The sequence below is a fragment of the Epargyreus clarus genome, unplaced genomic scaffold (genome assembly GCF_041222505.1).
Source record: "Epargyreus clarus isolate Ecla_fem2 unplaced genomic scaffold, WU_Ecla_fem_2.2 ptg000033l, whole genome shotgun sequence".
NCBI lineage: Eukaryota > Metazoa > Arthropoda > Insecta > Lepidoptera > Hesperiidae > Epargyreus > Epargyreus clarus.
The window spans coordinates 3,596,454-3,613,692 of NW_027332238.1; the positions used below are offsets into that span (position 1 = coordinate 3,596,454).

At 37.3% G+C, this 17,239-nt stretch overlaps 1 protein-coding gene across 1 annotated transcript; it reads left to right on the plus strand.

The window, feature by feature from the left end:
* The first annotated feature begins 888 nt into the window (after positions 1-888).
* LOC140755663 (uncharacterized) lies at positions 889-11,154 on the plus strand. The gene is made up of 3 exons (XM_073090970.1): positions 889-981; positions 4,613-4,726; positions 5,463-11,154. The coding sequence occupies exons 2-3, from the start codon at positions 4,630-4,632 to the stop codon at positions 10,547-10,549; spliced, it is 5,184 nt and encodes a 1,727-aa protein (XP_072947071.1). The 5' UTR covers positions 889-981; positions 4,613-4,629; the 3' UTR covers positions 10,550-11,154.
* The last annotated feature ends 6,085 nt before the right edge of the window (positions 11,155-17,239 follow it).

The window sequence follows — 17,239 nt, forward strand, 5'->3', positions numbered from 1 at the left end:
ATACAAAAATCGTATTTACCAGTGAAACGTATACTTCTGTGGATTATTTTAACTTGTAATTGTCTTGACAATAGGGCAAGACGTCATTATAAGAAAAATATATGCAATATATTAATACTAGTATTAATTTTAGTAAAATATTAAAACTCGCCGTATTTGGGGGAGTTTAAGAGAGCCGCTTATTGGAAGAGAAATTGACATGCCATGACTTTTCTTGGCATTTCTTTTTCTCTAGTAGATTGTATACAGGTGAATTTTTTCAAATAGGCCTTCAGGGCTAAATCCGAAACTATAAGGATTAGTGAAAAATGCTGAAAGGAGTTACGAGGCCGATTTTGACAAAAACGAAAACTGCATCATTAGTTTTTTAAAATAACTTTTTCCTTAGCCGGGAACGAACGAGTTCGTCTTGAAAAAAAACACCCTCTATATTATTCCACCATCTGATAGTGTCGCTAATAAGAGTCAAATTCTGGGAAGTAATGTTATTTGACAAATTAAAGGAAAAGGAAAATTTTGAAGAAAATACATATTTTTCCATAAATTGGCATCAAAGTTATTGGTGCATAATGCACGGTCCACAAGAAGTCTTAGGGTTAATATTAAAAATATTAGTACAAACTTTCTGAAGCTAGAACAAGATTATAAAAAAAATATTCTTAGAATTGTACAGAGAATTATATCTAGAGCGTTTTTATGCAATACTTGCTAAAAATAACTCACTTGCAAAAGTATCGAATACAAATCGATTATAAAAGTATCGGTATCGAATGGAAAGTACTCGATAGTCGATACCACTAAGTATCGATATTTTTCGTGTCATTGTGTCTTACTCTACTCCCTAATTCTAATATCCATTTCATTTTTAGTAGCTCAGTAGTTGTTTAGTGTTTACTATTCAATCCGATATTATTATTGTGAAACAAGTATTTTTATATTGCATTTAGTAGTGTTTCGAGATATAGTTGCTTAAATCAACCGGTAAGTACTTAATATTATTTCTTGTCCTAATGAATGTCATATTAATTTATCGAAATATTGCTTTTAAATACCATGCCTGATGCAATAAGCATTTACTGCCATCATACTGCCATGGACATCTGTATTCAACCGCAAATAGTATAGGAATCCTATTAATTGCTACACACGTCACTATGTCTCAAAATTTGCAATTTAATGAATTGTTTTTTTGACCTGCCATTGTCCAAACAAAATATGTTTACTTCGTATTAAAAACTTGAAATAGATGTATAGGTAGTACCAATGCTGTTGACTATGCCTTATGTGATCTATCGAAGATGTAATATTAAATAAATATCATAAATGGGAGATATATATAGTAGATAAGACAAAAAGTTAAGTAAGTGTAAATTTTAAAGTTAAAATGGCTTATATCCCTAAGAATAATGTAAGAATGAATTAGTGATGTAGGTTTACTAGAGGTCAACAGTTCATGTAAAATTGTCATGCCTCATATTGTCTGAGTATCGTAAAGCTTATTATAAAATTTCTGATTATATTGATGATAAAACAGCTTGGGACTGATCAATAACAAAATTATTAGTTAATTAAGAAAATGTCAAAGTGTAGCATATCTTGCTGAACAAACTTCTTTTTTAGATAAATGTAAAGCAAGATACTGGAGCTATTGCTTTATTAATTATATGTAAAAATGATGGCATTTGAAAAAAAAGAGAATAATTATTATACAAACCCACTGAGTTTTTTAGCGTATCTCCTCAGTAGAGGTTGCGTTCTGATCTGGTAGTAGTTTAAGAAAAATATTGTAACTGACAATTTGTAAGTGCCGTTGTTAGCCTAAACAAATGAAAAATATATTTCATTTCATTTCATTTCTTAAGCTTTGAAATATGTGTATTTTGAAGGTGGTAGAACCTAGTTCAACCGGTGGCACTACTGCCACACCTGTTTCTGCTATATAATGGCATTAAGGGTCGATGATACACAAAACTGCGATGCGACGTCGCATCGCAAAAATCTGCGAGCTCCCTCGACGCATCGCAAGAACTTGCGAATTGATTCGCATCGCACAGTGGTTGTTGTTGTTGGTCACCCTGAGAGACGCTACGCCGCACGATACCGCATCAATTCGCATCGCAATTTTCTGCGTTGCGAATTCGCATCGCGTCGCATCGCAGTTTTGTGTTCGAGCCCTAAGTGCTGCTGGTTTTCTTTTTTATAATATAGGAGTAGCAGACGAGCATGCCATCCACCTGATGGTAAGTGGCTACTACCGCCCTTGGACATCTTTAATCAATTCTAGATAGGATTAGATATGCCTACCTGAGGTCGGTCATAGATGCTCCACTCCCCCTGAGGACTAAGCTGGAACACCTCAGAAAAGTTGTGTCCCTTGAAACCTGAATACAGCAGCGCTTAACACTGCTGTTATAACAGAAATAGGTACTATGGGACCAACCAACATTTTTCATGACAAAAGTCATGTTACTGAAGCCATTTTGATGGTGTTACATTCTTAAAAGATCAAGCTATCCGATATACTAGTAAAAACAAAAAAAAAAGTAAATGTTGGTACATAAAATTACAGCCAAACTTTAGACTTTGATAATTTCATATTAACTAGGCTTCTCATTATGGAAGTTCAACTTTTTTTTATAATATAGGAGTAGCAGACGAGCATGCAGTCCACTTATAGTAACCGGCTTCTGCCGCCCATGGACATCTGTAATTTACCTCAGATAGGATTAGATATTCCTACATGAGGTCGACCACAGATGCGCCGCCACCCCCAAGGACTAAGCTGGAACGCCTCGGAAAATTAAGTATCCCTTACCACACCTCAAACCAGAACACAGCAGCGCTCGACACTTATATTAATAGGCAGAAATAGGTGTGGCAGTGCCACCGGAGTCGTACCACAAAGGGTTCCTCCACCTTTAAGATATTAAAGATATTTTCTATATTCTTCAAACAAATATATTATAAGTATGATACATTTTTGTATTGCCCAAGATCTCTAGTTTACAACTACATTATATTTCAATGATGAATATTTTTTTGTTTTTTTATTAAATTTCTAAATGACTAAGGAAATTTTTAAACTTTATAATTTTCAAATTGAGATTTCCTTGTTATTGATTGCTGCCGATGTTGTGTTAATGGCATTTTAAGATACCTTACCTATTCAGAAATACAGGGAAATAAAAAAAAAACCTGCGTCATTACTGCACCATTTGAGCTGCAAAAATGTCAGCCGAAAAATATTTTTAGCTGATATTTTTTTTGCGGTAATTATTTTAACCACACTTGATAAACAACATGTTGCATAGTTCTTATCTATTGTGGTAAATATAACCAATATTGGTGTGAGAACTGTTTCTATCGATTTTCTCATTGGTTATGCACAAGTTACTGAAACTAGGGTCCTAAACACTTGAGTTTTCAAAGTGTCCAGATACCTTCCTTCAGTGAATTTCCTGAAAAAAGTTTTCAATGAACACATCATTTGTAGTGACGGAGCAGGCTCGTATAGTATTGAAGAGGCGTGTTTATAGTTTGAAGTCTTTATTATGACTGTCCTAATACTAAGCTTAACCTAACTACACTACACATTTGTTTTTGACGCGATCATCATCATCAACTCATTATTGAACCCATTATTGAAAATGAAGATGCGTTTAAATACGAACTATCTACCTTACATGTAATAAGGTGAATGGAATATTCTTATAACCTAGGATTTAAAATTATCTATTAGAAATTAATTATCACTTGTTTAAACGGTAAAGGATAACATGAGGAAACGTGCATACCTGAGGAATATAAAAAAAATATATATTCAAAGGTATGTGAAGTCTACCAATACGCACTTGGCCACATGTGGACTATGGCCTAATTCTTCTCATTGTGAGAGGAGACCCGTGCCCAGCAGTGGGACAGGGATGGGTTGATGATAATCAATTTTATTTGTACATCACTCATTCTTTTACCCAAAAACCCCAAAACAGGTATAAGTTTAACAGTACAAGTATTCATACCTGGAAGATTTTTTATTTTTATTTTTAGTCATTACTGTCTCACCAGTTATAGAAGCATATACATTATACATTTTGAAAATTTAAACTGTCTACCCACTACAGTTCAGTATGTTGTACAATTTAATTTATTATTATTTAATAATAATCATAGATATATAAAACATATAAAACCATGAAGTGAACTGTACAAAGTCGAGTCTAATTTAAAAAAATCTGGCTACTTATAGCAGCTACAAAGTAACTTCGTTAGCGCGATTTAGGATTCGATCAAGATCCGTACAACGCCATCTATTAGCATTTTGACAAACTTAACTATTGTTTAACAACTTGTACAATGTTCATTTCTCGTATGTTAACCCCTATTTATTTATTTGTTGCTGTTTACTATGTGTTGTTATAGCGGCCACCATTATACATACTCTGTAAAATATTTAAGTGACTATTATGGTTCAAGAGATAGAGCCCTGTGACAGACCGACAGACAGCGGAGGCTTACTAATAGGGTTCCGTCCACACCCATTGAGTAAGGAATCCTATAAATCTTTTGTGTTTGTGATATAAAAGGTTAAATATGTAATTTTCTCAATTTACAGGTAACATATAATTCAAAATGGAGGAAGATAGCGAGGGCAATGGACTGGTTTATCCAAAAATAGAAAATGTTTTCTCTAAAGTGACAAATATAAAATCCGAACCAGTGGATTATGGTAAGTCATAATATAGGAGTAGCAGACGAGCATGCAGTCCACCTGATGGTAAGCTACTGCCGCCCATAGACGTCTGTAATCGACTCCAGACAGGATTAGATATTCGTACCGGAGGTCGGCCACAGATGCGCCGCTACCCCTGAGGACTAAGCTGGAACGCCTCGGAAAAGTATGTCTCCCTTACCACAGCCTTCAAACCAGAACACAGCAGCGCTTAACACTGCTGTTATAAGGCAGAAAGTGCGGCGGTGGTGCCGCGGAGTCGAACCACAAAAGGTTCTACCTTCAAAAAGTACTGCCGCCCATGGACATTTGTAATCAACACCAGATAAAATTAGATTCTTACCTGAGGTCAGCCTCAAATCCGTTCCTATTGATTCCGTTGGAACACTTCAGATCAGTGTGTTTGGGAAATGAATTGAAGGTGGTGGTTCAACACCGGCGGCACCACCGCCACACGTATTTCTGTTATAACAGCAGTGTAGCGCTGCTGTGTTCCGCTTTGAAGGGTGTAGTAAGGGAGACATACACATATGAGGCATTCCAGCTTAGTCTCAGGGGTAGCAATGCTTCCATGGCCAACCTCAGGTCTTATCTGGGGTTGATTGCAGATTTCCATGATCAGCAGTAGGTACTCACCATCGAGTAGACTATGCAGTCTATGCAGACTATGCTCGTTTTCATATCCTGATAATTACACAAAGTAGTAGTAATCACAATTAAATTCTCATTTCAGAATACGAATCTATAGAATTAGCGGAATATGACTCCAATGAGTATCATATTCCGATACCCAACAAGATAATTCTTGGCAGCAAACCTAAAGTTTCAAACGAGCCGGTTGCAGAAACCAGTACAGCAGAGACTTGGCAGGAGTTTCCATGCGATGAGTGTGATGCTGTCCTGCTGACACAAATCGATTTGGATACTCACAAACAGTCCCATTCATTCCTAGTTGCTCGCTCCATGAGCGTGAATACCACACAATCTATTTCGAGCTGCTTTATCGAAACGCCAGAAGCGCCAAAACGCCAAAGAGCTAAAAAGAGTACAGCGAAAAGTTCGATTTTAAACAATACTTTTCCGTTGACGAATGCAGCGAAGGCTAATATCACCGTTCCAGCAGATGAGTACAATTTACTCTGTAACCACTGCGATGTAACATTCCCGGATGAGGACGCCCTGATGACGCATAAATATGAACTTCTACCGGAAAAGACAAACATATGTGATATATGTCAGCAAGGTTTCAACACGGTACTAGGGCTACGAGGGCACAGGGCAGTGCACTTCAGGAAACGAAGATTTAAAGCACCTGTGCCCGTAGTGGGGTGTACAACGGAGTTCTTGCAGTGCCCGACTTGCACATGCTATTTCAAATATCCCGGTGGGATATTGAAACACATGTCGAAATTCCATGCAACGGTACACAAAAAGTCAAAACCGGTGCCATTCTCAAATAAATGCGCGTATTGTGAGAAAGTTATAGGTACGCCGAGACAGTATAACATGCACATTTTGAAAATACACTCAAAAATGTTTATCTACAAAGGGCAGTTGCCAGTTTTGCCTAAAATGTGCGTTAAATTCAAATGTACGCTTTGTAAACAAGCGTTTGCTACAAGATACGCAGCGAAGAAACACAAAGCGCTCAAACATCCGAATCATAAAAAGAAAACCACTTTGGAAACTATAAAAAATACTAGTCTTACCAAAAATCCATCGCTAATCGGTGCCCCGATACCAAAACAAACACTTTTCAAGTGCAACAATTGCCAAATACACTTTGTCACTTGTTCGACAGCGGTCGAGCATTCCAAACGGTGCGTTCTCGCTAAGGGCGATTGGAAGTGTGTTAAGTGTAGGCGCACTTTCACACACATGGAGCGACCGATACACACAATGCAACACGAACACTCGGACAAATTCAAAGTGCACATCGTCGACGATAAAATCATAAGCAAAGTGATTTGTTGTTGTCCGAAGTGTAAGTTGCACTTCGATGAGAATGCCTTTTGGAAACACGTGTCTGCCGGTTGTACGGAGGTTAATGGCGTCGAATGTAACACTTGTAATCTCAATATGCACCCCGATTCGGTATCTAAACACCGAAAATATCATGATAAGGACGGTTTAAGTCGCTCTGACTACATTATAATAGAGTTTGTCGACGCCGCGTTACAGGGCTCTTCGCCCGCGCTCGAAGGCGAACGTAAGCTCTACTATTGCAAAACTTGCAAGTGTAACTCGTATACCCTAAAAAACAAAACCTTTCATCTTTCAGCGGTTTGTAAAGAGAAAAGTTATACGAGAAACTGTCTTAAATGCGGTCTGCTTTTTTCGAACAAAGTTTATCCGAAACATATGTTAGATCACTCTGAGAAGAATTTAACTTTAGACGATTACACTTTTGTAAGGATTCACGATGATAGAGTGATTAATGCGCCGCTCCCGGAGTTCATGAAGTGCGACGAATGTAAAATACGCTTCATAACATCAACAGCTTTGAAAGTGCATGATTGTAAAACGCAAAAGTATACGAAGTGTGCGAAGTGTTCTCATAAGTATGAACAGTATGCCTACGATGTGCATTTGCCCTTTCATCAGTATCGATCTAGTGGCGACGAGGATAAAGTTGCGCCAACAAAATTATATATCTACGCCTGTGTTGCTTGCAACTACGGCTTTAATAGCTATGACAGTTTGGTCGAACACTGTCAGCATCATTATAACGACACTCACGTGTTAAAAACTACCGCGTGTAGGTTCTGCAGACTGAATTACCACGGAGACCATTTTGTAAATCATCGTGATATAAAAATCTTGAAGTTTGATCACGATAAGTTATTGAAAAACGACTTTTTGGTTGACGGTTTCCAGTCTGTGTCTAGGGAAGAAGTTGAGTATATACTGTCTCAAAGTATGTACGGTAAGATACGTAATGTAAGGAATATAAGATTGCAGTTAGTGGGTGAAGGACCGCCAAAGAGAAGCCTATACAAGTGCGCGCAATGTGAGCTTTGTTTTGATATGAAAAACGTTCTAGAACATACCAAAGAGCCCTGCTCAAGAACACCAAGATACAAATGCAACAGTTGCACCGCTGAGTTCCCTACGCAAACTACTGCATTGATACATAATAATATACACGTGATATTTGGAGACGAGATAACCTTTCGTGAGATTTTATTTAATGACCAATCAGATAAAGATTTGAACGAAGCATTACGAACGGGTAGAAAGAAAGAGTCGCTTAAATTCAGAAAATGCCAGCACTGTAGTACATGGATTAAAGAAAACGATTTCCAAACTCATATGGAAGAACATGAGAAGAAACAGAAAGTTAAACGTCAAAGATATACTATATTCCCGCAGAGTGGTCATAGGAAAATGTATACAGTGTATCGTTGTGTACACTGTACCGCAGATTTAATGAAACGAGTTAACGTAGCCCGTCACAAGTGCAGCTCGAGGGCGACTTCCGAGAAGTGCAGCAAATGCTCGCTAAAAATACGAAAATACTTCAGGCTCAAACACGAAAAATTACATTTAAATCTACCCAAGTTTGTTACTAAAAACATAACAGTTCTAAAATTTGAGGTACACGACGATAAATATGAAAGGGATGACGCGTACGAGACCTCTACACCGTCTAAAACCGTTCAGAAATCGTATGACACTAGGAAATCTGATAGGTCGTACCAAGACAATCCTGAAACGGAGAGTGAAGACAGTCAAGCAGAAACGCCAAATGACTCAGTGTCGGATGCTGTGAATGATTTGGTAGGATGGAAAATAGAGATGACAAACAAACTCTATCAATGCGAGAGCTGCTACATGTGTTTCGTCAGTAAAGATCTGCTACTAGATCACATACCAAAGTGTGTTAGCCTGACTGAAAAACCATTAAGTTGTGCCAGCTGCGACATTACCTTACATCCGTCACTCGTTGCGTTTCACAATAAACTACATGACTTGATCAGTCAAATACCGGATGAAAATTACTTGTACCTAATCAGTCTTAAATTAGCTGATGATACGGATCCGTGGTTGTACAAATGCAAGCCCTGTGATGTTCACTACCTCAGCCCCAAAGCCTTAGGTTATCATTTCAGTAAAGATCACGAATGTGTCACCTCTAACGTAGTATGCAATACCTGCAACTTACAATTCACAGGACACAGTCATACTAAACATAAGATCTACCATGACGCAAAAAATGGGTTCTCCGACCAATTTAATATAGAAATTGTTGATAGGAAAGTCATTCAAAATGGTTCAATTAAAGTTGCTAAAGATGTCGTCAGTGAAAGAGATGTTACGGTTGATGACGTCACTGAAACTGAAAGTCAAGCAGCAAATGTTAGTATAGATAAGGACAATAATCAGACAATGGAACCGAATACGTCGGCTTACGACGAAGACGAGGCTTCAAACGACGAGAATTCGTCTAAACAAGGACCATACGATCTGTATAAATGTATTTCTTGTAAAGTGCATTATATAAACAGACACACACTACTGTGTCATATGCGTAGAAATAATAGAATACATAGTACAGATTCGAATCAATGTCATATATGTAACTTAGAGTTCGGCTTGTATACAATGAAAAAGCATAAATCTATCCATCATGTAAATGATAAACATAACAATTTTGTTGTTAATACTGTAATGGAAAAGATCTTTAAAGACGATGATGATGATGTATGTGATTCTGTTGCTTTGGATGAAAAAGAAAACTTGTTCGACACTACACAAGAAATGGAAGATGTAGTACAAGACGTGACTACGCAAGATGAGGTCAATAAAGATGATGTCCAAAATACAGAAAGGACAGTATATGCTTCATCTGTCGATACAGACGACCTACCGTTAGTAAGACCAGACAATGATGTGAAGAAAATCAAATTATATCAATGCAAAGATTGTAGAGTTTGCGTTGAGAGAACCCAAAGAAATTATCATGTTTGTTGTTCGGATATACAAAAGAAATGCTGTATTTCATGCTCTTTGGCATTTAAAAGAACGGATTTCAGATCTCACATTGCTTTGCATAGAAAACATCGTGATCTGTCGAGAAAGAATTACGTTTTAGTGAGATTTGGACGACGAAGTGTCAGAAAGAAGATATTTAAGTGTGTGCCATGTTCTACTCATTTCGTTGATATGCAGTCTTTGCAGTGGCATATGGATGTGTATAATCATCAAACTAAAAGAGCGTATTGTGAAACTTGTGGCCTTTTCTTTGGCAAATTATCCCTAGGTCGTCACGTTTATATCCATCATAAAAAAATGAAACTAACTACTGAACAACTCGAAATAATTTCTGTATCGAATGATACCACTTCGAACAATGTAGCTACAGATTCGACGCAAAACACATTGGATAAGACCGAAGTAGTTAAAGCTATACCACAGTCAAAAAGCTTCAAAAAGCTATTCAAATGTTTCGAATGTGATGTCTATTTTCTCACACAGTCCGCGTATTACAAACATATGTATAATCATGTTGTTTTGGATCCGACAGAGTATATCGCTTGTAAAATGTGTGATATACAATTCTTGACTGAGGATCTCGGGGTCCACATGAAGACCCATAGAGATAAAACCTTCAATTTAAACAATTTAGTGATCGAAGGGTATCAACCGAGAAGCGAATTGCCTAGAATAGAAAGTTACTTAGCTGTGGACGGGCTTAATTCAAAAATAGTTAGCACAACAACAATGTCTGACATTGAAGAAGAAAAAATTGAAGAGAAATGTCCAAAAAATGAAGAACAGTTAAGTACAATTGATTCTACAAGTGCCAAGTTACAATAAATATTTCTGTATCTCACATGAGCTTCACAACCTCGATTATAATCGGTTATCTTCGGATTTACAGATATCTATAAAGAGTTGTTACAACATGCCAACTTAAATCATAATTTGTACCTACTTATTAATTTAGCTTTGTGTTTACAACTCTGTATATATATTTTGTAGTGGACATAACTGCTATAATATAAGTGACAGAGAACGCTATACAAAGCCGAAAACTGCCGATCGTCTCTTTCTAAAGCTTGATGTGTTATTTATATCTTAACTGTTTCGTGTGGACACGCTTGCCACACTGCAACGAATTTAAATGTGTGGATAGGGTGTTTGACTTTGTTTGTCTATGTTTGCAAGTGCTTGTACCAAACTTTTGATCAAATGTTTGTAAAGCTGATTTACTTGTAGTTTAAGATAAAGTTTAGCGATTAAGAAATTCGAATATTAAGAAATTTACCTCGATTTTTGTACTCAATTCATGGAAATTATTATATGTTATGTAAAAATATGTTGTTGTTTCAAAAATTTTGACTGTAGCTCGTTATTCCATTATTTATTACATTATTTCAGACAAAATTAGGCAAATAAGGCAATTCGAAATCTATTTGAGGTACGAGGGCGCGTTTTTAAGTCCGCGGAATGGCGGGGTTGGAGGGATGATAGCGGGCTTGTTAAGGGCGGTACGTGTTAAGTGACTCATAAATAGTATAAATATAAAGTTTTATCACAATTGCATAATTAGTTTTAAAACTATCGACAATTAAACAACTCAATCCGGAAAAAAATTAAAGTATGGAGAAAATCGAGCATCGCGCCGTTATAAAGTTCCTTACCAAGCAAGGAAAGTCTGTGCAAATCATAATGGAAAAGATGTCATCGGTTTACGGGGACTCTTGCCCTGGAAAAACGATGGTTTACAAGTGGAACAACCTTTTTAAGCTAGGCAGGGATTCACTTGAAGACGACCCACGACCCAGACGGTCTGTTGAGGTGACCACTCCGGAAACGATGGCGAAAGTCGAAAAATTAGTACTGGAAGATGCTCGGCTAAAGAAGGAACAGCTTGCAGAAATGGTTGGAGTATCGGATACAAGCATTTTTAAATTTCTGCATGACCATCTTGGCATGACTAAGGTCAGCGCGCGGTGGGTGCCGAGAATGCTCACGCCGCCTCAAAAACAACAGCGCGTTGAATGTTCCCGTGCGTTTTTGAACCTCTGTGGAGAAGATAAAGATATTGTATTGAATCGAATTGTTACTTGAGATGAAACTTGGGTTCACCATTATGAACCTGAGTCTAAACAAGACTTCATGCAGTGGCATAAAAAGGGTACAGCACCTCCTAAAAGGTTTAAGGTGTCACAATCGGCCGGAAAATTCATGGCGACAGTCTTTTGGGATTCAGAAGGAATTTTGTTAATAGATTATAAAGATAAAGGTGTCTCTATAACCGGAGAATATTACGCAACTATCCTGGAGCGGTTAAAAGTAGCCATCAAAGAAAAAAGGCGGGGAAAATCAACCAGAGGTGTCCTGCTGTTGCACGACAATGCGCCCGTACACAAAAGCCGTATTGCACTGGCTGCCCTGCATAAGGTGAGCTTTGATATTTTAAATCACCCACCCTATAGGCCAGACCTGGCTCCCAGCGATTATTATCTCTTTCCAAAAATGAAAAAAGAGCTTCGTGGAAATAAATTTTCTACAGACGAAGAAGTTAAGGACGCAATTTTTCCGACAAGGACGAAACATTTTTTATGAGGGTTTAAATAAGTTAATACAAAGATCTTAAAAATGTATTCGTCTTGCAGGAGAATATGTAGAAAAAGAAAAATAATTTTGACATTTTATTTTCCCTCCTTGTCACTCATTCCGCGAACTTAAAAACGCACCCTCGTATATGTATAATACTTATAAATTAAGAAATGTAAATAAATTACATAATAAATAAAGTAAGTGAAAATACCGTGCACTCGAGAGAAATGCATTAGAATCTTTCGTGTTGCCTTCAACTGGCTCTAAACCCGACATCGACACTACCGCCATCTAGCGGGTACGGTGATCACACGAGAGTCAATGTTGCATAAGTTTAGCACTTTTCAAAGTGTTTTTTTTTACATAAAAGCAAAGTAAAGTTTTTAAAATAAATCATAATAAAATATTTTACAGTACTTAAGTATTACAAAGTGTTGAGATAATACTGAGTGAATTAATTTTAATTTAATAGTACTAAGGTTTACTTAATTGTAATATAATAGATTGTAATGATGTTTTTTATAAATAATTTTGTGTTAAATATAAGGATATAGTAGGAAAGCTCGATCGAGCTATGTACTTATTTCATTAAAGTATGGCAGGAAGAGTCCGCGCCAAATTTCTAGTCCGCTCTGAATGTAGAAACGAGTCGTGTCGCAACAGCAAATTGTAGATATTAGCGAGACGAAGACAGCGCGGGACCCCCCGACACCCTCCGCTGCCCGCTCTCGCCCGCGGGGACATAGCTGCATTAGTGTGCCTTACGTTGCTACGGAGTATATGCTTGTAGTTGTGTTCGACCGCATTGACTCTCGTAACTACACCTGCGGCCAACAACTTCAGAGCGGACTAGAAGTTTGGCGCGAACTATAAATAGGTAATAGAGATAAAAGCTTTCAAAACGTTTTTCTATCACGCAGTTGTAAAATTCCTAAAACAAATTAATTTTCTGATCATTACAATATTTTTTTGTATTTATGAATGCCATTTGTTAATAAAATCAATCTATTTAACGTTTTGCCAACCACCGATCGATATTTGATATAAGCTGTCTACTACAATTATTTATAGTTCTAACATTGTGAGTAAGTAAGTAAGGTTTGGTGGATCAAAACATTGGATGGATTCATTATTAATAACGGGCATAATCGACCAGTGCATATTGTAAGTTTAAAAATATATTTATTAAGAATCTGTTTTCTGTAAATTATGTATTATGTATGTATTATGTAATAATTGAATTTTTTTATTGAAGTGACAACTTCTTTAGCGCCGTTGTGCTTTTTTTGTGACGGGTAAAAAATGTTACACTCGCGTCAGGACACGTGGCCTGATCGAAAATTCGTAAGACGATTTTTAATGTAATATAAATTGTCATGTTTGTGTACGGTAGCGCAATAAATGAATATTGTATGTTACCACATAAATGGTAGTACTTTTATACTGATAATTAAAGCACTCCCGGAGTGCATTCCGTTGATTTTTGACGTGACAACGTCTTATAATTCGATGGAGCCGGCTGCACGCACCTAAAAACAATACTCATGCGGCGTTACCTCGCTCTGAGGCGTTCCATTTAAGGCTTGAAGTGCAAGCGAGAGCGCGGAACGAGCGACAGAGGCACAATCGGCCTCCGCGTTCGGCAGCGTTCGACGTCTGTCTCTCTCCTACTTGAGTGAGCGATGCGTCTGCGTGGACAGCTGCTTTCTTTTGAAAAATGCAACCATTCCATCAGTATTTTCTTATGACGTTGTCACGTTCAACTATCGTCAGACAACCGATTTTTTTTCTATAAATAATCATCTTCATTAACATTAAGAGGGTCTAGAAGAAGTGTGCACTTCAAAAATGGCATTGTCTACTATCGAAATTATGTTTCACTCGAATAAAATTTTACCCGACTGTGATCCAATACTTGGTATAGTCCGCGCCAAACTTCTAGTCCGCTCTGAAGTTGTTGCGAGCAGGTATAATCATACAAGTTGCTACAACGACGCGATTCATTTCTATATTCAGAGCAGACTAGCAGTTTGGCGGGGACTATACTTTGTTACATCAAAATTTTATTAGATTATTCGAATTACGGCCGTTATTAATAATCGATCTATCTATGTAATTAAACATAAAAAATTGACAATAATAATATGAAGAAATTGTCAAATAGATCTTTGGTAGACAAAACATTAGATGGATTGAATATTAATAACAGATGTAATGTAATGACACGTTCTTTCCATTTTTTTATAGTTTCGCCGAAATCTATTTGATTTTGTTAATTTATGCATTTTCGAAGTTATTATTTGTGAATGTGTCAAAATGCTTAAAAGCTTTGATTCAATTACTAACTTAGTTCATAAGTTATTATTAATTATAAACTAGTAGGTATAGTCCGCGCCAAACTGCTAGTCCCCTCTGAAGTTGTTGCGAGCAGGTGTAGTCATACAATTTACTATGGCGATGTGATTTATTTCTATATTCAGAGCGGACCAGCAGTTTTACGCGGACTATATTAGTATAAACATTTCGCCATATTTTTTTTTAGAATTCAATGTTCTCTTTAATCATAATCGAAACACTAAATAGAAAGCAGAAAAAATATTTTTTTTTACGTTTCTTAGTATGAGTTCTGTGATTTGTCACAAAAACTTTTGTTTTAGAAATTTCAATTTGATTCAATTCAAATTCAATTTGGTAAATTTATTAGTAGGTAATTGAAAATCTATACAGTTTTATGATTTATTGTACTTGTTTATTTTTGTTGCGAATAAAAAACGAAAACGTTTTGAAAACTCATACTAAGACCTCTAAATTGAAGTTGGAGAAGTTCTTTCCTGTCGTGCATGTGACTCGTGTCACATGCATCCTATCGTGTCATAGGCACACATGTGAAGACACTCGTCAAACATTACTGTCCCACTGCAGGGCACGGGACTCTTAAGGAGCTTAAGTTATAGTCCACGGTGCTGGCCAAGTGCGAATTGGTAGATTTCACACCTTGGAGGTTCAAATCCCAGGCACGCACTTCTGATTTTTCAAAGTTATGTGCGTATTAGAAATTTGCTTAAACTGTGAAGGAAAACATCGTGAGGAAACCTGCATACCTGAGGAATCTAAAAAAAAAGTTTACAAAGGTATGTGAATTTCACATTGTGAAGTCTATCAATACGCACTTGTCCAGAGCGGTGGACTATGGCCTAATCCTTCTTAGAGAAGAGACCCGTGCTCAGCAGTGGGACAGGAATGGGTTGGTGGTGATGATGAGATGACACACCCTTGATATTTTTTTCGAATTCAGGCGTGCAGTTTTTCTTCGCGATATTTTTCTTTACCGTTTTAGGAAAATGAAAATTCGTTCAGTATTAGAAATACACATATCACTGACGAAATCAGAGATACTTGGCTTTGAAAATCAGATCTCCCGAATAATAGGCCAAGTTTTCTTATGTGCGGATGTCACATGCGTGACAGGAAAGAGGCCCGATGCTACCTTAAGGTACATAATGTGATATATGTATACATATATACTCAGTTCTAATTGTATAACATGTGTCAGTGTTACCAACGCTTAAATGTATAATACTGATCGCTTTATAGTAATGTGTTGCTAGAATTATATTTTTGTAATAAATAAGTTGATTAAAATGAAATTTTGATTTGAGAGGTTTTTTTTCATTTTGACCTTTATATAAATTATTTGGTGGTTCGTTAGTCGTTCGGAGATTTTTTGTCTTTAGGGTTCAGTACCTAAAGGGTAAAAACGGAACCCTATTACTGCAGGAGCGGCTCTAGCTAGTGTAGCGCTCGTGTGCAATGATACCCTGGCGCCCCCCTAGGCCTGACCCCTGAAAAGGTTTATTTCGAGTTGAAACAAAATGTTCGAGAAAGAAGCCACCCATAGGGCGCTCGCGCTTCATAACTGCCGCCACCGCGCTGGCTGGCCGCTTCTGTCATATCATTGTTGTACCATGATGGTCCATGGTGGTTTGTAAGGTGGTAGAACCCTTTGTGGTTCGACTCCGGCGGCACCACCGCCACACCTATTTCTACCTAGTAACAGCAGTGTTAGGCGCCGTTGTGTTCCGGTTTGAAGGGTGTAGTAAGGGAAACAGACTTTTCTGAGGCGTTCCAGCTTAGTACTCAGGGGTAGCGGCGCACCTGTGGCCGATCTCAGGTAGGAATATCTAATCTTATCTGGGGTTCATTACAGATGTCCATGGGCGACAGTAACCACTTACCATCAGTTGGACTGCATGCTCGTCTACTACGTCTATATTATAAAAAAAAAAATGGACCATGGCGGCGTCCGTGTGCATTGCACACCCTGCACTATAGGTTAACGCCTTCTGTGTTCATATTTTGTAATAAGTCGTCAGCGCACAGTATGCATCACACATACAGTATACAGAACCTCCAATATATGGCGTTACTTGGATGAACATTTGGTGGAAGCCTATATGTGCGAGTTCGACTCATACTTAGCCAATTATTTATTTTTATATAATATAAGAATAGCATACGAGCATGCAGTCCATCTGAAGGTAAGTGGCTGCTGCCGCTACCGTATATAATAATATTCTATGGCTGCCACCCACGAACATTTGTAATCAACAATAGATAGGATTCGTTATTCCTACCTGATGTTTACCACAGATGCGCCGCTATCCCTGAGGACTAAACTGGACTTTATTTTATACAAACAATATCAATCTGTAGTAAACCTGATCCTTGAACTATTCTAGGCACGATTACGATTCTTACGGCGCCAAAATTTGAATGCGGATCCTTATAGATATCGACGAGACAAGACGAAAAGTAAGAATAAATTTTTTTGATATCTCGCTTAGTTTTCGAGATATCGATATTTAAAAATCGAAAAATAAAAAAAAAATATATTCTTTTAATGATGCATTTCGATAGATTTTTGGAAAAGAAAACGAAAAC

Bases quoted from the DNA above. Each gene is read 5' to 3' on its own strand.
- LOC140755663 (XM_073090970.1), top strand. From the start codon at position 4,630: ATGGAGGAAGATAGCGAGGGCAATGGACTGGTTTATCCAAAAATAGAA. The intron at 4,727-5,462 runs GTAAGTCATAAT...TTCTCATTTCAG, and splicing joins ATCCGAACCAGTGGATTATG to AATACGAATCTATAGAATTA.